This window comes from Lichenostomus cassidix, chromosome 25 (assembly GCF_008360975.1).
Source record: "Lichenostomus cassidix isolate B80296 chromosome 25, HeHo_3.0, whole genome shotgun sequence".
NCBI classification, from domain to species: domain Eukaryota; kingdom Metazoa; phylum Chordata; class Aves; order Passeriformes; family Meliphagidae; genus Lichenostomus; species Lichenostomus cassidix.
The window spans coordinates 4,346,991-4,368,620 of NC_139505.1; the positions used below are offsets into that span (position 1 = coordinate 4,346,991).

The following is a 21,630-nucleotide window of genomic DNA, read 5'->3' on the forward strand; positions in this document are numbered from 1 at the left end:
GGGACACTGGGACACCTCTGGGGACATCGGGACACCTCTGGGGACATTGTCACCCTGCTGGGGACACTGAGACACCCCTGGTGACATTGTCACCCCTTGGGGACACTGGGACTCTTTTGGGGACATTGGGACTCTCTTGGGGACATTGCCACCCTCCTGGGGACACTGGGATTCTCTTGGGGACACAAATCCCAGCAGAGGCAGGAATTGGGGACAATCCGGATCCCAAATTCCAATCCCCAAATCCCAAAACCCCAAAATCCCAAAATCTCAAATCCCAAACTCCCCAATTCCCCCAAAAAACGACTCCAAAATTTGGGAATTTTCCCTCTTCCAGCCCCACTGGGCCCTATTATTATTATTATATATCATATATATATATATTATTATTACTACTATATATAACATATATACTTATGGACTCTGTTAAATCCCAATTCCCAAAATCCCAAACTCCAAAATCCCAAAACCCCAAACCCCAAATCCTGAATCCCAAAATTCCCAATTCTCCCAAAAACAACTCCAAAATTTGGGAATTTTCCCTCTTCCAGCCTCACTGGGCTTTATTATTATACATAACATATATATTTATGGACTCTGCTAAATCCCAAATCCCAAAATCCCAAATCCTAAAATCTCAATTCCCAAACTCCCCAAAATCCCCAATTCCCCCAAAAAACTACTCCAAACCTCGGGAATTTTCCCACTGTTTTTAGGATCAATCCCGACTCCAATAAAAGTGAGAAAAAAAGAAATCCGTGTGGATTTATTCGGGGTCTTTTTGGGTGTTTTGGGGTCTCTTTTTGAGGGGGATTTGAGGGGATTTGGGGCTGTTTTGGGGTCCATTTTGGGGTCTGGTTTTGGGGTGGTTTTGAGGTATTTTTAGGGTGTGTTGGGGATGGTTTATGAGGGGATTTGGGGCTGTTTTGGGGTGGTTTTTTAGGGGGATTTGGGGCTCTTTTGGGGCTGGTTTGGGGCAGTTTGGGGATATGGTTTTGGGGTGTTTTTGGGGTCTGTTTTGGGGTGTTTTAGGCTGGTTTGGGGATGGTTTTAAGGGGTATTTGGGGTGTTTTGGGGTGGTTTTGGGGTCTGTTTTGGGGCAGTTTGGGGATATGGTTTTGGGGTCTATTTTGGGGTGTTTTAGGCTGTTTTGGGAATGGTTTTGAGGAGATTTGGGGCTGTTTTGGGGTGGTTTTGGGGTGTTTTTTAGGGGGATTTGGGGCTGTTTTGGGGTCTGGTTTGGGGCAGTTTGGTGACATGGTTTTGGGGTGTTTTTGGGGTCTGCTTTGGGGTCTGCTTTTGGGGTCTGCTTTTGGGGTGTTTTAGGGGTCTTTTAGGCTGTTTTCGGGATGGTTTTGAGGGGGATTAGAGGTGTTTTGGGGTGGTTTTGGGGCAGTTTGGGGATATGGTTTTGGGGTGGCTTTAGGGTCTGTTTTGGGGTCTGTTTCTAGGGCAGTTTGGGGTCTGGTTTTGGGGTGTTTTAGGGGTCTTTTAGGCTGTTTTGGGGATGGTTTTGAGGGGGATTGGGGGCTGTTTTGGGGTGGTGTTTGGGGCTGGTTTTGGGGCTATTTTTGGGGTGTTTTGGGGGCTGTTTTTAGGGTCTTTTAGGCTTTTTTGGAGCTGATTTTGAGGGGGATTTGGGGCTGTTTTGGGGCTGGTTTTGGGGCTATTTTGGGGTCTGGTTTGGGGCAGTTTGGGGATATGGTTTTGGGGTGTTTTTGGGGTCTGTTTTGAGGTCTGCTTTTGGGGTCTGGTTTAGGGGTCTTTTAGGCTGTTTTGGGGATGGTTTTGAGGGGGATTTGGGGCTGTTTTGGGGTCTGTTTTGAGGTCTGCTTTTGGGACATTTTGGGGTGGTTTTGGGGTCTGTTTTTGGGACATTTTGGGGTCTGTTTTTGGGGTCTTTTAGGCTATTTTGGGGCTGGTTTTGAGAGGGATTGGGGGCTGTTTTGGGGAGGTTTTTGGGACTGTTTAGGGATCTGGTTTTGGGGTGTTTTTAGGCTGTTTTGGGGCTATTTTTGAGGGGCATTTGGGGCTGTTTTGGGGTGTTTTTGGGGGCTGGTTTTGGGACTATTTTGGACCTGTTTTGGGGTGGTTTTGGCTGCATTTAAGGCCTTTTTGGGGCTGATTTTGAGGGGGACTTGGGTCTGTTTTCGGGTCTGGTTTTGGGAGTATTTCGATTCTGTTTGGGGCTGGTTTTTGGGCTGGTTTTTGGACTGTTCTAGCACTGCTTTGGGTCTGGTTTTGGGCTGTTTTTTGGCCTGGTTTGGCTCTGTTTTAACTCTGTGTTGTTTTATGCCTGTTTTTGCTCTGTTTTGTGCACTGTGTTAGGCTTGGTTTGGTGCTGTTTTTACACCATTTTAACTCTATTTTCACACTGTTTTATACCTATTTTTGCTCTGGTTTTTGGGCTGGTTTTGGCCTGTTTTGGGGCTGGTTTTAGGCTGCTTTGGCTTTGATTTTTGGCCTGGTTTTTGGCCTGGTTTGGCTCTGTTTCCCGGCTGTCTTTTGCCCCTTTTAACTCCGTTTCCACACTATTTTACACCTATTTTCGCTCCGTTTTTTGGGCTGCTTTTTGGCCTGCTCTGAGGCTGGTTTTTGGGGTTTTTCCAGCTGTTTTCACCCCGTTTAAACTCTATTTTTATCCTATTTTCGGGCTCCCTCTCTCTGAGGGCAGGGGGCGTTTCCCGCTGGTCCAGGGCTGCTTTTCGGGCTGGTTTTTGCCCATTTTAACTCCGTTTTTTCACTGTTTCACGCCTGTTTTCGCTCTGTTTTTTGGGCTGCTTTTGGCCTGCTCCGGGGCTGCTTTTCGGGCTGTTTTTACCCCGTTTTAATTCTGTTTTAACTCCGTTTTTCCCCCATTTCCGCTCTCTCCCTCACAGAGAGGACAGGGGGTGTTTCCCGGGGCTGTTTTTTGCCCGTTTTAATACTGTTTTTTGCCCGTTTTAACACTGTTTATATCCCATTTTCGCCTATTTCCGGGCTCTCCCTCACGGAGGGCAGGGAACGTTTCCGGGGCTGCTTTTTTCGGGCTGTTTTCGGGCTGGTTTTACCCCGTTTTAACTCAGTTTTTACGCTATTTCCCTCACGGAGGGCTGGGGGCATTTCCCACGGGTCCGGGGCTGGTTTTGGGCTGTTTTTTTTCCCGTTTTAACTCCGTTTTAACTCAGTTTTTATCCCATTTCCGCGTCTCTCCGTCACGGCGGGCAGGGGGCGTTTCCCGGGGCTGGATTTTGCCCGTTTTGACTCTGTTTTTTGCCTGTTTTCACCACATTTTCACTCAGTTTTTCTCCCATTTCTGGGCTCTCCCTCACGGAGGGCAGGGGGCGTTTCCCGAGGCTGGTTTTGGCCCGTTTTAACTGTGTTTTAACTGTGCTTTAACAGTGTTTTAACTGTGTTTCTATTCCATTTCCGGGCTCTCCCTCACGGAGGGCAGGGGGCGTTTCCGAAGCTGTTTTTTTGCCCGTTTTCACCACATTTTCACTGTGTTTTTCTGCCATTTCCGCTCTCTCCCTCACGGAAGGCAGGGGGCGTTTCCCGCGGGTCCGGGGCTGGTTTTCGGTGTGTTTTTACCCTGTTTTAACACTGTTTTTATCCTATTTTCTCCCATTTCCACTCTCTCTCCCTCACGGAGGGCAGGGGGCGGTTCCCGGTGTGTGTTTACCCTGTTTTAACACTTTTTCTCCCGTTTTAACGCTATTTCCGGGCTCTCCCTCACGTAGGGCAGGGGCTGTTTCCCGGGCCTGGTTTTGGGCTGTTTTTTGCCCGTTTTACTCTGTTTTTATCCCATTTTCACTCCATTTCCGCTCTCTCCCTCCCGGAGGGCAGGGGGAGTTTCCCAGGGCTGGTTTTTGCCCGATTAAACTCTGTTTTAACACTGTTTTTATCCCATTTTCTCCCATTTCCGCTCTCTCCCTCACGGAGAGCAGGGGGCGTTTCCAGGGGCTGGTTTTCGGGCTGTTTTTCAGCTGGTTTTTTTCCCGTTTTCACCACATTTTAACGCTATTTCCGCTCTCTCCCTCACGAAGCGCAGGGGGCGTTTCCGAGCCTGCTTATTGCCCGTTTTGACTCTGTTTTAACTCTGTTTTAACACTGTTTTCCTCCCATTTTCTCCCGTTTCCGCTCTCTTCCTCACGGAGGGCAGGGGGCGTTTCCCGGGGCTGGTTTTCGGTGTATTTTAACTATGTTTTAACTGTATTTTAACTGTGTTTTTATCCCATTTTCTCCCGTTTCCGCTCTCTCCCTCACGAAGCGCAGGGGGCGTTTTCGGGCTGTTTTTTGCCCGTTTTACTCTGTTTTTATCCTATTTTCTCCCATTTCCGCTCTCTCCCTCACGGAGCGCAGGGGGCGTTCCCGAGGCTGGACTTCGGTGTATTTTAACTGTGTTTTAACACTATTTTTCTCCAATTTTAACTCTATTTCCGCTTTGTTCCTTACGGAGCGCAGGGGGCGTTTCCCAGGGCTGGTTTTCGGTGTATTTTAACTATATTTTAACTGTGTTTCAACACTGTTTTTCTCCCATTTTCTCCCATTTCCGCTCTCTCCCTCACGAAGCGCGGGGGGGGGGGTTTCCCAGGGCTGTTTTCAGGGTGTTTTTACTCCGTTTTTGCCCCGTTTTAACTGTGTTTTTCTCCCATTTCCGCTCTCTCCCTCACGCAGCGCGGGGGCGTTTCCCGCGCGCGCGCTCCCGCCCCTCTCCCCTCCCCTCACGGCGGCGGAAGCGGAACCGCGTGGGCGCGCGCGCTGCCCGGAAGCGCGTGGGCGGCGGCGGCGGTTCCGGTTCCGGCGGCGGCGGCGCGGGGGAAGCACCGGGAGGAGGAGGAGGAGGAGGAAGGAAAGAAGGAAGGAGGAGAAGAGAAGGAAAAGCCGAAGCGGCGGCGGCAGCACCGCCCGGAGAGCAGCCAGCTCTGCCCCCTCCCTCCCCGCGCCCCCTCCCTCCTCTCTCCCCGGGAACGATCGCCGCCATCGGCCTTTCCCCGCCAGCCAGCCCTCCCCGCCCGGCCTGCCGCCCGCCCGCCCGCCTCCCTTCCCCGCTTCCCCCTCCTTCCTGCCTTCTCCCGGCACCGCCGCGCTCCTCCCGCCGCCCCCGCAGGTGAGTCCGGCGCGGTTTACCGGAGCTTTACCGGAGAATTGATTAATTACGGGTGGGCGGGGAGAGCACAACCCCCCCGTTACCGGGCGAGGCCTCCCCGCTCAGCGAGGGGAGGAGGATGAGGAGGATGATGAGGCTCGGGAGGGGGCGGCGAGACCCTCCGGTTACCGGGGGGATTACCGGGTGGGCGGCGGGAGGGGGCGGCGGGCTCGGCGTGGGAGGGAAGGAAGGAGCGGCGGAGCAGCAGCAGCAGCAGCTCAGCAGCATCGCCCGGGGCTGGGGCGGGCCGGGCAGGCCGCGACACGACCCGAGCTCAGCTCTCCCCGCTCGGTTTGCTCTCCTCCCGGCTCCGCTCCGCTCCGCTCCGCTCCCCTCCCGCCGCCCGCCGCCGCCCCGGCGCCGCTCGGCCCCTCCCGGCGGCCATTTGGGGCCTTTGAAGCTCTGCCGGGCGGGGGGAGAGCCGGGGGGGAGCGGGAGGGGCGGCGGGGGAGGGAACGGGGGATCCGGTGAGTGCCAGGGGGGCTCCGGTGAATCTCGGGGGGATCTGAGCCTTTCCGGGGGGTTCCGATCGATCCCGGGGGTCTCCGAGCCTGCCCGGGGGGATCCGGTTCATCCTGGGGGTCTCCGGTGAATCCTGGGGGTTTCTGATTGATCTCGGGGGTCTCCGGTAAATCCTGGAGGTTTCCGGTAAATCTCGGGGGTCTCCGGTCAATCCCGGGGGGTTCCTATCGATCTCGGGGGGCTCAGGTAAATCCCGAGGGTTTCCGGTCACTCCCGGGGGGATCCGGTTCATCCTGGGGGTTTCCGGTAAATCTCGGGGGGATCCGGTCAATCCTGGCAGTTTCTGATTGATCCCGGGGGGCTCCGGCCGCTCCCGAGGGTCTACGGTAAATCCCGGGGGGATCTGAGCCTTTCCGGTGGTCTCCGGTCAATCTCGGGGGTCTCCGGTTCATCCCGAGGTTTTCTGATGAATCCCGGGGGGTCTCCGGTCGTTTCCGGGGGTTCTGAGCCTTCCCGGGGGGCTCCGGTTCATCTCGGGGGGATCTGGGCAATCTCGGGGGGGTCTCTGAGCCTTTCCGGGGGTTTCCGATTGATCTCGGGGGTCTCCGGTAAATCCCGAGGGTCTCCGGTAAATCTCGGGGGTCTCCGGTAAATCCCGAGGGTCTCCGGTAAATCTCAGGAGTCTCCGGTTCATCTCGGGGGTTTCTGGTTGATTTTGGGGGTCTCCGGTCACTCCCGGGGGTCTCGGAGCCTGCCTGGGGGGATCCACTCAATCCCGGAGGTCTCTGGTCAATCCCGGGGGTTTCTGATTGATCCCGGGGATCTCCGGTAACTGTCGGGGGGCTTCGGTTCATCCCGGGGGGTCTCTGAGCCTGCCGGGGGGTCTCCGGTAAATGTCGAGGGTTTCTGATGGTTCCCGGGGAGCTCCGGTTCATCTCAGGGGTATCCGGTCAATCCCGGGGGTCTCTGAGCCTTCCCGGGGGTTTGTGATTGATCCCAGGGAGCTCCGGTAAATCTCGGGGGTCTCCGGTCAGTCTTGGGAGGCTCCGGTTCGTCCCGGGGGGTCTCCGGTGACTCCCGAGGGTCTCATGTCATTCCCGGTCCTGTGCGTCTCCCGATCCCAATCCCGGAAATGTCATTTTGTCCCCAAATCCTGGGATTTTCTGATCTCAAATCCCGGGAATTTCTGATCCCAAATCCTGGGAATTTCTGATCCCAAATCCCAGGAATTTCTCATCCTCCAGGGAATCTTGTTTTGTCCCCAATCCCGGGGGTCTCTGATCCCAAATCCCGGGAATTTCTGATCCCAAATCCTGGGAATTTCTGACCCCAAATCCCGGGAATTTCTCATCCTAAATCCCAGGAATCTCTGACCCCAAATCCTGGGAATCTCTGACCCCAAATCCCGGGAATCTCATTCGGTTCCCAATCCCAGGAATCTCCTTTTATCCCCAATCCCAGAATTCTCATTTCGATCCCAATCCTGGGGTTCTCCAAACCCCTTTTTCCCCCCTTTTTTCCCCCTTTTTTCCCCCTTTTTCCCCCCTTTTTTCCCCCTTTTTTTCCCCTTTTTTCCCCCTTTTTTCTGCCTTTTTCTCCCTTTTTCTCCCTTTTTCTCCCTTTTTCTTCCCTTTTCTCCCCTTTTCTCCCCACCCCATTTTTCCCCAAATCCCCAACTCCAACTCCCCCCAACGACCCCCACAAAACCCAAACACTCCCAATTCCACTCCCCTCGACATTTTTTGGGGTCACTTGCCATTTTTTAGGCTCATTTTCCCATTTTTTTGGGCTCATTTTGCCATTTTTTGGGCTCATTTTCCCCTCTTTTGGGGCACATTTGCTGCTCTCACTACTCAACAATTCCCTCCCGGAAGAAAATTCCACATTTCCCTTTTCCCAACACCAAATATTCCCCAAAATTCCACCTCCACCTCCAGCCCCACCTCCCTAAATTACATTTTTCCCTCCATTTCCCCCCCCATTTTTCCCTCCATTTTTCCCCCCATTTTTCCCCCATTTTCCTCCCATTTTCCCCCTTTTTCCCCAATTTTTTCCCATTTTCCCCCATTCTCCCCCCTTCCCCATTTTCCCCACCCCATTTTTCTTTCTTTCCCCATTTTTAACCAATTTTTCCCCCATTTCTCTTTTTCCCTTTTCCCTCATTTTTAACCCATTTCCCCCTTTTTCCCCCTTTTCCCCTTTTTTCCCCATTTTTTCCCCCCTTTCTTCCTCCTTTTTCCCCCTCTTCACCCATTTTCTCCAGGAAAACCCCAGGAACACCCTCTGGCAACCCCAATTTTTGGGATTTCTCTCCTCTCCCTGTTTTTTTTTCCCTCCCCTGTGCACATCTGGCCAGCTGCAGTTGTGGTTTTTGGCAGCTCAGGCTGTCTGGAGCAGAGCAGAACTGAGCCTGGCTTGTTTGCCTGCCTGCCTGTCTGTCTGTCTGTCTGTCTGTCTGCTCCGGGCAGGGATTGTTGGAAAACCAGCCTGGGCACTTGGGCCTCTGCTTTCCCAGCTTTTCCTCCTTTTTTCTCCCAGTTTTTCCCTCATTTTTCCTTTTTTTCCCCAGTTTTCCCCCCTTTTTTCCCCCCTTTCTCACCCATTTTTACCCTTTTTTCACCCATTTTTTCCCATTTTTTCCATTTTTTCCCCATTTTTAACCCCCTTTCCCCCCCATTTTTCACCCATTTGCCACCATTTTTCTCACTTTTCCCCCCCATTTTTCCCATTTTCCTCCCATTTTTTTACCCTTTTTTCACCCATTTGTCCCCTTTTTTCCCCTCACTCCTCTTTCCCCCCATTTTTCCATTTTCCCCCATTTTCCCCATTTTTACTCTTTTTCCCCCATTTTTTCCCCTTTTCCCCCTTTCCCCCATTTTTCCCATTGTCCTCTCATTTTTTCCTCCCATTCTTACCCCTTTTTCCCATTTTTCACCCATTTTTCACCCTTTTTTTACCCATTTTTAAGCCCCTTTTTTCTCCTTTTCCCCCGTTTTTTCTCATTTTTCCAGTTTTTCCTTTTTTTCCCATTTTCCACCCCAATTTTCCCCTTTTTTCCTCTTTTTCCCCCCTTTCTACCCCATTGTTACTCTTTTCCCCCCATTTTTCCCCATTTCTCTCCCTTTTTTCCCCATTTTTCCCCATTTTTCCCCCATTTTCTTACCCATTTTCCACCCATTTTCCCCCTTTTTTCTCCCATTTTCCCATTTTTACCCTTTTTTCACCCATTTTTCCCATTTTTCTCCTTTGTCTCCCATTTTTTCTCCCATTTTTCCCCCTTTTCTACCTCATTTTCCCCCATTTTTCTCCCATTTTTCCCTGTGTTTTTCCCCCATATTTTCCCCCCATTTTCCCCCATTTAACCCCTTTTTTCTCTCCCCCAGGAGAAGATGAAGGCAGGCTGCAGCCTCGTGGATAAACCCGAAGGAGGAGGGGGTGAGCAAATCCCAAACTTTTTATGGCATAAAAACATCCCAGGAAGTCAAATTCCATTTTTCCAGGAAGTTAAATTCCATTTTTCCCAAAATCCATCCCAAATCCATCCCAAATTGCCACACAGATGGGAGATTTTCTGGGATAAAAACATTCCAGGAAATTAAACTCCACTTTTCCCAGGAAGTTAAATTCCAATTTTCCAGGAAGTTAAATTCAATTTTCCCCAAAATCTCCTATTTCTGGGGCAATTTGGGATTGATTTGGGATGGATTTGGAATTAATTTTGGGATGGATTTGGGATGATTTTGGGATTTGGTGAGCAATTCCAGATGTTTTTCCCTAAATTTTTCCAGATAAAAACATTCCAGGGAGTTAAATTCCATTTTCCCAGGAAGTTAAATTCCATTTTTTCCCAAAATCTCCTATTTCTGGGGCAATTTGGGATTAATTTTGGGATGAATTTGGGATGAATTTTCAATTGATTTGGAATTTATTTTGGGATTAATTTGGGATGGAATTTCAATGAATTTTGAATTTTCTTTGGGATTAATTTGGGATGGATTTTGAATTAATTTAGGATGAATTTGGGATAAAATTTGGGATGAATTTTGGGATGGATTCAGGATGGATTTGGGATGAACTTTCAATTAATTTTGAATTTTTTGGGGGATTAATTTGGGATGGATTTTGGATTGATTTAGGATGAATTTTGGGATGAATTTGGGATAAATTTTGGGATGAATTTTGGGATGGATTCAGGATGGATTTGGGATGAACTTTCAATTAATTTTGAATTTATTTTGGAATGGATTTTCAATTAATTTTGTATTTATTTTGGGATTAATTTGGGGTGGATTTTGAATGAATTTAGGTTGAATTTTTAATTAATTTGGAATTGATTTTGGGATGAATTCAGGATGAATTTGGGTTGGATTTTGGGATTAATTTGGGATGAATTCAGGATGGATTTGGGATGGAATTTCAATTAATTTTGAATTTATTCTGGGGTTAATTTGGGATGAATTTTGGATGAATTTAGGATAAATTTGGGATGGATTTGGGGATTAATTTTGGGATGGATTTGGGATGAATTTGGAGTGAATTCAGGATGAATTTGGGGTGAATTTTCAATTAATTTTGAATTTATTTTGGGATTAATTTGGGAATGGATTTTGAATTTTGGGATGGATTTTGAATGAATTTTGGGATGATTCTCTCCTGGGATTGCTGTGGGTGGAACTGGAGAGAAAAGAGATTTTTCCCACTTTAATTTAGAATTGTGACTCCAAAAAAACCCTGAAAATCAAAACCAAAACCGAAAAAAAAAAATCTAAAACAAAACCAAAACCACAAAACCAAACCAAAACCCAACAAACCCCAAAAACCAAAACCACAACAAAATCAAACAAAAAACCCAAAACCAACCAAACGAAACGAAAAATAAAAATGCAAAAAAACCCCAAAAATAAAAACCCAAAACCAAACAAAAACTCCCAATTTTTCCCCCTTTATTTCCCCCTTTATTTTCCATTATTTTTCCCTCCTTTTTCCCCCATATTTCCCCATTACTCTCCCATTATTCCCCCATATTTTCCTTATTTTTTCCCCCAATTTTCCTCATTTTTTCCCAATTTTCCTCATTTTCCCAATTTTCCATTTTTCCCCCATATTTCCCCATATTTCCCCATTATTCCCCCATTATTTCTCTCTCATTTCCCCATTTTTCTCCCATCATTTCCCCATGATTCCCTCTCTCTTCTCCCTTTTTTCTTCCTCCATTTCCTCCGATTTTCTCCATCATTTCCCCATTATTCCCCCATAATTTCCCCCATATTTCCCATTATTTTCCCCATTATTTCCCCTCATTTTCCCCCATCATTCCCTCATATTTCCCCCATATTCCCCCCTCTATTCCCCCTTTATTCCCCCTCTATTTCCCCTTATTTTCCCTATCATTCCCCCATTATTTCCCCATCATTCACCCACATTTCCCCTCTATTCCCCCTTTATTTACCTTTATTTCCCATCATTTCCCCATCATTTCCCCATTATTCCCATAATTCCCCCTTTATTCCCCTCTATTCTTCCATTTCCTCCTCTATTTCCTCCATTTTCCCCCATTATTCCCCACATTTCCCCACAATTCCCCATGTTTCCATTGTTCCCCATATTTTCCCTGTAATTTCCCCATCATTTCCCATTTTCCATTTCCCCTCATTCCCCACATTTCCCTCATATTTCCCCATTCTTCCCCCATTTTCCCCCATTATTCCCATTATTTCCCAATTTCCCCTTTATTCCCCTCTATTTCCCCTTTATTTACTCTCTATTCCCCCCATCATTTCCCCATTTTTCCCCCAATTTCCCCCATCATTTCCCCATTATTCCCCTCTATTTCCCCTATTATCTCCCCATTTTTCCCCCATCATTTCCCCCATATTTCCTTTATTTCCCTTCTATTTCCCCCATCATTTCCCACTATTCCCCCATATTTCCCCATTATTCCCCCATATTCCCCCATCATTTCCCATGTTTTTCCCTTGTTATTTCCCATCATTCCCCATCATTTCCCCCATTATTCCCCCATTATTTCCCATTTTTTCCCCCATATTTCCATCATTTCCCTCGTTATTCCTCACCTTCCCCTCATTTCCCCCATATTTGCCATCATTTCATTTTTTCCCCCATATATTTCCCCATCATGCATTTCCATCATTCCCTCTATTCTAATTTTCCTCTCTATTCCCCTTTATTTCCCATCATTTCCCCCATATTTCCCCATTATTCCTCCATCATTTCCCAATTCTTCCCATCATTTGTCATGCCCCCACATTTCCATTATTCCCCCATATTTCCAATTTTTCCCATATTTCCAATTTTCCCTGTTATTTCCCCATCAATTCCCCATAATTTCCCCCAATTTTTCCCATTTTCCCCGTATTTCCCCCATCTGTCCCCCTCTATTATTTCCCCATCATTCCCCCATAATTCCCCCATAATTTCCCCCACATTTCCCCCATATTTTCCCCATCATTTCCCCAATTCTTCCCTCATTTCCCATCATCATTTCCCCCATTTTTCACCCTTTTTTTTCTTCTAGTTCTTTTCCCATCATTTCCCATCATTTCCCCATCATTTCCCCACTATTCCCCCATAATTCCCCCCATAATTCCCCATAATTCCCCCATAATTCCCATAATTCCCCATTTTTTCCCCATCATCATTCCCCCATCATTTCCCCATTTCATTTTTTCCCCAATTTCCCCATCATTCCCCCATTTTCCCCATATTCGTTTTCCCCATCATTCCCACATTTTTGTCCCCCCATCATCCCCCCCCATTTCCCTCATTATTCGTTCCCCATCATTTTCCATTATTCCCATTATTCCACCATTCCCCATATTTCCCCATTATTTCCATCATTCCCCATCATTTCCCCATACCTCTTTCCCCTATTTCCCCACCTTTCCCCATTATTCCCCTCATTTCCCATATTCCCCAATTTCTCCCTGTTATTCCCCATCTCATTTCCCCATCATTTCCCATTTTTTTCCCCTTATTCCCCCAGCATCTCCCCTTTATTTCCTCTATTCCCCCATATTTCCCATCATTTCCCACATTTCCATCATTTCCTCTATTCCCCCATCATTTCCATTTTTCCCCCATTTTCCCCCACTTACCCCCACAATTTCCCCTCTCTCTCCCCCCAGGCTACCACTTCCCCGACTGGGCGTACAAAACGGAGTCCAGCCCTGGCTCCAGGCAGATCCAGCTGTGGCACTTCATCCTGGAGCTGCTGCAGAAGGAGGAGTTCCGACATGTCATCGCCTGGCAGCAGGGAGAGTACGGAGAGTTCGTCATCAAGGACCCTGACGAGGTGGCACGGCTCTGGGGCAGGAGGAAGTGCAAACCCCAGATGAACTACGACAAGCTCAGCAGGGCTCTCAGGTCAGTGCTGAATTATTTCGGGTTTTTTCCAGTTTTTCTTGGTTTTTCCCATTTTTTCCCTATTTTTTCCCCGTTTTTCCTGGTTTTTTCCCATTTTTTTCCCCAATTTCTCCTGGTTTTTTCCCATTTTTTTCCAATTTTTTCCCCAATTTTTCCTGGTTTTTTCCCATTTTTTTCCAATTTTTTTCCATTTTTTCCCCACTTCCAATTTTTTTCAAATTTTTCCGCCATTTTTTCCTGGTTTTTTCCTCCGGTTTTTTTCCGTTTTTTCCTCAATTTTTCCCGTTTTTTCCCATTTTTTCCAGTTTTTTTAAAATTCTTTTTGAATTCTTTTCTATTTTCACCCCCATTTTCTCCCCCATTTTCTCCCCATTTTTTTTCACCTTTTTTTTTCCTTTTTCCACTTTTTTTCCCATTTTTTCCCCATCTTTTTCCTGTTTTTCGAATTTTTTTCCTGTTTTTCCCCATTTTTTCCCCTTTTTCCCATTTTTCCCCATTTTCCCCCCATTTTTTCCACGTGGAATTTTCCCCATTTCCTTGGCTGGGATTTTGGGTTGGGAGTTGTTTTGTGGGTTGGTTTCCTGTCAAAGTGGTCACTTGGCTCTGGGGCAGCAGGAAGTGCAAACCCCAGATGAGCTACGACAAGCTCAGCAGGGCCCTCAGGTCAGTGCGGAGTTTGCCTGTTTTTTCCAAGTTTTTCCCATTTTTTCCTGGTTTTTTCGATTTTTTTTTCCCAATTTTTTTCCATTTTTTTCCCATTTTTTGCCCAATTTTTCCAATTTTTTTCCTTTTCTTTTCCACTTTTCTTCCATTTTTTTCCCATTTTTTTCCCATTTTTTCCCAATTTATTCCAATTTTATTCCCATTTTTCCCCATTTTTCCCCCATTTTTTTCCCATTTGTATTCCATTTTTTCCCCATTTTTTTCCCATTTGTATTCCATTTTCCCCACTTTTTATTCCAGTTTTTTTCCATTTTTCCAATTTCCATTTTTTCTGATTTTTTCCGCTATTTTTTCTGATTTTTACCCCATTTTTCCCTGTTTTTTTTGAATTCTTTTTGAATTCTTTTCTATTTTTTTCCCATTTTATCCTAGTTTTTTCCATTTTCTCCCCCATTTTCTCCCCCAGTTTTCCCATTTTTTCCCCATTTTTTTCACCTTTTTTTCCCCTTTTTCCACTTCTTTTCCCATTTTTTCCCCATCTTTTTCCTGTTTTTTCGATTTTTTTTCCCGTTTTTCCCCATTTTTTTCCCCTTTTTTTTCCCATTTTCCCCCCATTTTTTCGACTTTTTTCCCCCATTTTTCGCCACTTTTTTCCACATGGAATTTTCCCCATTTCCTTGGCTGGGATTTTGGGTTGGGAGTTGTTTTCTGGGTTGGTTTCCTGGCAAAGTGGTCACTTGGCTCTGGGGCAGGAGGAAGTGCAAACCCCAGATGAGCTACGACAAGCTCAGCAGGGCTCTCAGGTCAGTGGGCATTGAAAATGGGATTGTTCCTGGGTTTTGCCCATTTTTTCCCATTTTTTTCCCCATTTTTTTGCCCATTTTTTGCCCATTTTTTGCCCATTTATTCAAATTTTATTCCCATTTTTCCCCCATTTTTTTCCCATTTGTATTCCAATTTTATTCCATTTTTTCTCATTTTTTTCCCATTTTTTCCCACGTTTTTCCCATTTTTTCCTGGTTTTTTCCACTTTTTTTTCCTGATTTTTTCCCCATTTTTTTCCTGATTTTTTCCAATTTTTTTCCATTTTTTCCTGATTTATTCCCATTTTTCCCCCCATTTTCTCCCCATTTTTTGCCCATTTTCCCCTCATTTCTCCCCCATTTCTCCCCATTTTCTTCCCATTTTTCTACCCATTTTTCCCCCTTTTTTACCCCATTTTCCCCCATTTTATCCCCAATTTTTTCCCCCATTTATCCCCATTTCCCCATTTTCTCCCCCCAGATATTACTACAACAAGCGCATTCTGCACAAGACCAAAGGCAAGAGATTCACCTACAAGTTCAACTTCAACAAGCTGGTGATGCCCAACTACCCCTTCATCAACATCCGGCCCAACGGTGAGCGGGATGAGGGAAATTTGGGAAAAATTCGGGAATTCGGGAATGCCGGGAGGAAATTTGGGAATTCCAGGCAGAAAAACGGGGAATTCCAGGCAGAAAATCAGGTATTTCAGGCAGAAATTTGAGAATTCTAGGTAGAAATTTAGGAATTTCGGCATTTTGGGCAGAAATTCCAGGTGGGAATTTTGGCAGAAATTTGGGAATTCCAGCTGGGAATGTGGGAATTTCAGACAGGAATTTCAGGCAGGAATTCAGGAATTTCAGTTGGGAATTTTGGCAGAAATGTGGGAATTCTCGGTTGGAATGCCAGGCAGAAATTTGGGAATTTCAGCTGGGAATTTTGGGTGGAAATTTGGGAAGTTCAGGGAGGAATTTGGGAATTTCAGTTGGGAATGTGGGAATTTCAAGCAGAAATTTGGGAATCTTGGCTGGGAATTTGGGAATTTTGGCATTTTGGGCAAAATTTTGGTGGTGCCCAGTTACCCCTTCATCAACATCCAACCCAACGGTGAGCAGGATGAGGGAAATTTGGGAATTTTGGGCGGGAATTCGGGAATTTCGGCTGGGAATTTGAGTTTCCCCCGGAAATTTGGGCATTTTGGGCAGAAATTTGGGAATTTTGGGCAAAATTTGGTGATGCTGAATTACCTGTTCATCAACATCCAACCCAACGGTGAGCAGGAATTCGGGAATTCCAGGTGGAAATTTGAGAGTTTCGGGTGGAAATTTGGGCATTTTGGGCAGAAATTCAGGAATTTTGGCATTTTGGGCAAAATTTTGGTGATGCCAAATTACCCTTTCATCAACATCTGACCCAACGGTGAGCCAGCGGGAAATTCGGGAATCTTGGGAATTTTGGAGGAAATTCGGGAATTCTGGGCTGAAATTTGGGAATTTCAGCTGGGAATTTGAGAGTTTCGTCTGGAAATTTGGGCATTTTGGGCAGAAATTTGGGAATTTTGGGCAAAATTTGGTGATTCCCAATTACCCCTTCATCAACATCCGACCCAACGGTGAGCCAGCGGGGGAAATTTGGGAATTCAGGGCAGAAATTCGGGAATTCCGGCTGGAAATTCTGGGCAGAATTGGGAATTTTGGCTGGGAATGTTGGAATTTCTGCCAGAAATTTGGGAATTTCAGATGGGAATTTGAGAATTTCGGCCTGGAAATTAGGGAATTTTGGCTGGGAATTTGGGAATTTTAGGCAGAAATTTGGGAATTCCGGCTGGAAATTTGGAAATTCCAGGCAGAAACTTGGAAATTTCAGCTGGGAATTTGGGAATTCCGGCTGGAAATTTGGGAATTTCAGGTGGAAATTTGGGAATTTCAGGCAGAAATTTGAAAGTTTTGTCTGGGAATTTGGGAATTCCGGCTGGGAATGTTGGAATTTCTGCCGGAAATTTGGGAATTCCAGCTGGAAATTTGGGAATTCCGGCTGGAAATTTGGAAATTCCAGCCGGGAATGTTGGCTAAAAACCCCGGAATGACCCCACAAGGTTTTTCAGAGCCAGGCTGGAAAATCCTGGGATCCATCCTGGCTGCTGTGGGGAGGTGGGAAGGGATTTGGGATTGTTTGGGATTATTTGGGATTTATTTTCTTGTGGGGATTTTGGGGATTTGGGGCTAAGAGGATCAAAGGATTCCATCCCAGAGTCTCTCCTGGGATCTCAGGGGAGCTTTTGGGGATTTTTAAAGCAGCAGGAGCTGCAGGGAGGCAAAATCCATGGATTTTCTCCCTTTTTTCCTCCTTTTTTTGCTCCTTTTTAACCAAAATTGAATTTTCTTAACCCATTGTTGCCCAGAGTTTTGAGGAATTCTGTTGGAATCACAGTATTCCCAGGAAAATATACAAATTCCTTAGATTTTGGCTAAAATCCCAAGTTTTTCCCGGAGGAGGAAATGGGAATAACGAGGAAAAGTTTGGGAACGGAGAAGATTTGTCCTTTTTTGCCCTAAAAGGTGTTTTTTCCAGGTTTTTTCCCATTTTTTTTCTCCCAAAGGCAGCAGTTTATGTGGAAAAGGTTCTTTCCAAGGGGATTTTTGGTGGAATTTAACCCCCAAAGAGCCAAAGTCCTGCAGCTGGGGGATTGTCCTGAATCCAGAGAAATTGAAAACACCTCTGGAAGTTGTTAAATCCAAAAATTCCAAACTTTTCTCCACAAAAATTCCCATTTTGGAGGAGCTGGGCCTGGTGTGAGCTGCGCCAGGGGAAAGCCTGGAAGGTGAATCCAGCAGGGAAAAAACAGGAAAAAAGCAGAAAAAAGCAGGAAAAGTAGGGAAATTTGGGATTATTGAATCAATAAAGGTAAAAAACTCCTCTGAAAGTTGTTAAATCCAAAAATTCCAAACTTTTCCCCACAAAAATTTCCAATTTGGAGGAGCTGGGCCTGGTGTGAGCTGCGCCAGGGGGAAGCCTGGAAGGTGAATCCAGCAGGGAAAAAGCAGGAAAAAAAACAGAAAAAAAGCAGGAAAAGTAGGGAAATTTGGGATTATTGAATCCCTTAAAAAACCCGAAACACTCTGGAAGTTGTTAAATCCAAAAATTCCAAACTTTTCTCCACAAAAAATCCCAATTTGGAGGAGCCGGGCCTGGTGTGAGCTGCGCCAGGGGAGAGCCTGGAAGGTGAATCCAGCAGGGAAAAAGCAGGAAAAAAATCAGGAAAAGTAGGAAAATCAGAGATTATTGAATCCATAAAAATCCCCCAAACACTCTGGAAGTTGTTAAATCCAAAAATTCCAAACTTTTCTCCACAAAAAATGCTATTTTGGAGGAGCTGGGCCTGGTGTGAGCTGTGCCAGGGGAAAGCCTGGAAAGTGAATCCAGCAGGAATTTCTGGAAAAAAGCAGGAAAAGTAGGAAAATTGGAGATCATTAAATCCTTTAAAAAACCCCAAACCCTCTGGAAGTTGTTATTCCCAAAAATTCCAGACTTTTATCCACAAAAATGCCAAATTTGGAGGAACCCAGCTCAGCTTACAGGGGAAAGCTTGGAAAAAAAACATCAGGAAAAAGAGGCATAATAGGGATGGAAGTGGAAAAAAGAGGAAAAATAAATAGGGATGGAAGCAGAAAGAACAGGGAAAATAGGATTTGAAGCGTAAAAAATAGGGAAAACAGGGATGGAAGTGGATAAAACAGGGAAAATAGGGATGGAAGCAGAAAAAAACAGGAAAAATAGGGATGGAGGGAGAAAAAACCAGGAAAAATAGGGAAAGAAAAGCAGGAAAAACCAGGGAAAATAGGGAAAAAAAGCCAGAAAAACAGGGAAAAAAGCAGGAAAAACAGGGAAAATAGGGAAAAAAAGCAGGAAAAACAGGGAAGGTAGGGGAAAAAAGCAGGAAAAACAAGGAAAATAGGGGGAAAAAGTGGGAAAAAAGCAGGGAAAATAGGGGAAAAAAGCAGGAAAAACAGGGAAAATAGGGGAAAAAAAGCAGGAAAAGCAGGGAAAATAGGGGGAAAAAAGCAGGAAAAGCAGGGAAAAGAGGGGAAAAAAAGCAGGAGAAACAGGGAAAATAAATGGGGATGGAAGCAGAAAAAAGAGGGAAAATAGGATTTGAAGCAGAAAAAGCAGGTTGTGTGCAGGAAAAAAGGGATTTTTCCAGCTCCTCCTCTCCCTCCGGCAATCCCAGCCGCTTTGTTTTCCCAAAAACCCCAAAAAATGAAGGAAAAATCCCTCCAGGTGTTGCTGGCTTGGCTCTGCTGGGTTTTATTTATTTTATTTTTATTTTTTTTCCAGAAGGGAATGTGTTTTGCCAGCCAAGGCTGGGGGTGGGATGGATTAGCGAGGAGCTGCTGCGTGTGAAGCGCTAATTAACTGGCAGTAATTAACCAACTAACGAGTCTGGGCAGCTGCAGCTCCTCCTCTCCCCGCGGCGCTTCCAAAAGAATAACAATAATAATAATAATTTGGGAGAATTGGGAATGTTCTGCTTAATCCCAACCCTCTGGCGTGGGGGTTGGGATGGAAAATGTGGAATTTTTGGGGTTTTTTTCGGGATTTTTTCCTCCTTTTTGGGGGTTTTTTTGGTTGGAAAAGGGGAATCCAAGGGGTGGGAATTGGGATAGAAAACGGGAAATTTGGGGGTTTTTTTTCAGGATTTTCCCTCCTTTTTGAGGTTTTTTTTTTTTGGTGGGAAAAGGGGAATCCAAGGGGCGGGAATTGGGATAGAAAATGTGAAATTTGGGGTTTTTTTCAGGATTTTCCCTCCTTTTTGGGGATTTTTGGTGGGAAAAGGGGAATTCAAGGGGATGGAAATTGGAGAATTTACCTCCAAATGGCTCTGGGAGTTGCATAGGAGAGATTTTCTTCCCAAAAATCCATTTAAAAAAAAGCCCAAAGCCTCTGGAAGTCGTTTTTCCAATTTTTCCCATTTCCCTCATTTTTCCCCATTTCTTCCCCATCTTTCTCCATTTTTCACCATTTCTCTCCCATTTTTGCTCCATTTTCCCCTGTTATTTCCCCATTCCACACCATTTCCCCCATTTCCCTACCATTCCGCCCCAATTCCCCCCATTCCCCCCACTTTTTTCCCATTCCCCCCATTTTTGCTTTATTTCTCCCACATTTCCCCATTTTTTCCCCATCTCCTCCATTTCCTCTTATTTCCCTCCATTTTCCCCCCATTTCCCCCATTTTTTCCCCATCTCCTCCATTTCCTCTTATTTCCCTCCATTTTCCCCCCATTTCCCCCATTTTTGCCCCATTTTTCTCCATTTTTCACTGTTTCTCCCCGATTTTCCTATTTTTCCCCATTTTCCCATTTTTCCCCATTTCCCCCATTTTCCCCACCATTTCCACCATTCCCCATTTTTGCCCCATTTTCTCCCATTTCCCCAATTTCTCCCCTTTTCCCACCATTTTTCCTATTTTTCCCATTTTTGCCCCATTATCTACCATTTTCCCCATTTTTTCCCCATTTCTATATTTTCTCACCATTTCCACCATTCCCTCCATTTTTCCCCATTTTTGCCCATTTTTCCCATTTTCAGTATTTCTCACTTCACCCCATTTCTCCCTTTTGCCCATCTTTCTACCACTTATTTTTGCCTTCAATTTCCCCATTTTCCCCATTTTTCCTCTATTTCTCCATTTCATTTTTACTCCCATTTCTCCCCATTTTTCCCCATTTTACCCCATATTCCCCCATTTCCCCCCAATATTTCCCCATCCCCTAACATTTCTCTCTCTCTCTCCCCGTTGCAGGCGTGGTCCCGCAGAGCGCTCCCCCCGTCCCCACCGCCTCCTCCCGCTTCCACTTCCCCCCTCTGGACCCTCACAGCCCCACCGAGGACTCCCAGCCCAGCTCCCGCTTCCCTCCTCCCTCCCTGCTCCCGTCCCACCCGGAGCCGCTGGGGGAACCCGACCGCAAGGCAGAGCCCTCGGAGCTGGAGGAGAACGCCCCGGATTGGCGCCGCGACCTGCTGCCGCCGTCCCACCCTTCCTCCCTGGCGGGGCAGAAACGCAAACCCGACGTGGTGCTGCCGCTGTTCTCCCGCCCGGGGATGTTCCCCGAGCACCCGCACAGCCCCTTCGCCGTGTCCCCGCTGCCGCCCGGCCGCTCCGGCGTGCTCAACGTCCCCATCTCCCCGGCGCTGTCCCTCACCCCCACGCTGTTCTCCTACAGCCCCTCGCCCGGGCTGAGCCCCTTCGCGGGGAGCAGCTGCTTCTCCTTCAACCCCGAGGAGATGAAGCACTACCTGCACTCGCAGGCCTGCTCCGTGTTCAACTACCACCTGAGCCCCAGGACTTTCCCGCGGTACCCGCTGGTGGTTCCTCCGCTGCAGTGCCCCGTGCCGCTGGAGGAGCAGCCGCAGTTCCCCATCAAGCTGCAGCCGCCGCCCGCCGGCAGGAAGAACCGCGAGAGGATGGAGATCCCCGCGGAGATCCCGGGGGAAATTCCGGGGGAAATTCCCGAGGAATCGGGCAACCCGCAGATCCCCAACGCTCCTCCCGCCAGGGTGAAGGTGGAGCCGGGCTTTGGCGCGGAGAAGGAGGAGAAAAACGGGAAGGAGGGCGAGGAAACGGCGGAAAAACGGGACGGGAAGGAGGAGGAGGAGAACGAGGAGGAGGAGGAAGAGCAGAAATCGGCGGTGTTCGCCCGGCCGGCCGCCCCGGCGTGGATCCCACCTTCCCATCCCGGGATTCTGGGGGAAGAGGCGGCGGATCACGGGGAGAACACTCCGGAAAAACCATCCTCGGGGGATGCTGGGAGTCAGGAGAAGAGGGAGGACGCGGTGATGCCGCCCAAGCTGCGGCTGAAGCGGCGCTGGAACGGAGACTCGCGGCAGGAGATCCCCGAGGAGAGACCCAACGGCGTCTGGCATCTGCCCAAGGCCGTGGCCACTGCCTCCGACACCTAAACCCCCCAAATTCCTCGGGAAAAAATCCCCAAATCCGTCGGATCCGTGTGTTGGTGTAGCAAGGTCGCAGAGCGGGTGGGGAGCGGGGAGGGAGTTTGGGGAGTTTTGGGGGATTTTTAGGGCTTTTTGGGGAATTTTTAGGGGGTTTGGGGGATTTTGGGGAATTTTTAGGGAATTTAGGAGAATTTTTAGGGGATTTGGGGGATTTTTAGGGAATTTAGGGAATTTTTA

The 21,630-nt window shown here is 47.1% G+C and overlaps 1 protein-coding gene across 3 annotated transcripts; it reads left to right on the forward strand.

The window, feature by feature from the left end:
* Positions 1–4,746: 4,746 nt before the first annotated feature.
* Positions 4,747–21,518, forward strand: ETV3 (ETS variant transcription factor 3). 3 transcript variants are annotated; one of them, XM_085082406.1, is made up of 5 exons: positions 4,747–5,089; positions 8,974–9,025; positions 12,736–12,973; positions 14,921–15,036; positions 20,243–21,517. In XM_085082406.1, exons 2-5 carry the CDS (start codon positions 8,980–8,982, stop codon positions 21,397–21,399), a joined length of 1,557 nt encoding a protein of 518 aa, XP_084938532.1. In that variant the 5' UTR covers positions 4,747–5,089; positions 8,974–8,979; the 3' UTR covers positions 21,400–21,517. The 3 variants fall into 3 exon arrangements, with proteins under 3 accessions (XP_084938532.1, XP_084938533.1, XP_084938534.1); XM_085082407.1 differs by lacking the exons at positions 4,747–5,089; positions 8,974–9,025; positions 12,736–12,973 and adding an exon at positions 13,571–13,636; XM_085082408.1 differs by lacking the exons at positions 4,747–5,089; positions 8,974–9,025; positions 12,736–12,973 and adding an exon at positions 14,350–14,439 and having other exon boundaries at positions 20,243–21,518.
* The last annotated feature ends 112 nt before the right edge of the window (positions 21,519–21,630 follow it).

Bases quoted from the DNA above. Each gene is read 5' to 3' on its own strand.
- ETV3 (XM_085082406.1), top strand. From the start codon at position 8,980: ATGAAGGCAGGCTGCAGCCTCGTGGATAAACCCGAAGGAGGAGGGG. The intron at 9,026-12,735 runs GTGAGCAAATCC...CTCTCCCCCCAG, and splicing joins TAAACCCGAAGGAGGAGGGG to GCTACCACTTCCCCGACTGG. The intron at 12,974-14,920 runs GTCAGTGCTGAA...TTCTCCCCCCAG, and splicing joins AAGCTCAGCAGGGCTCTCAG to ATATTACTACAACAAGCGCA.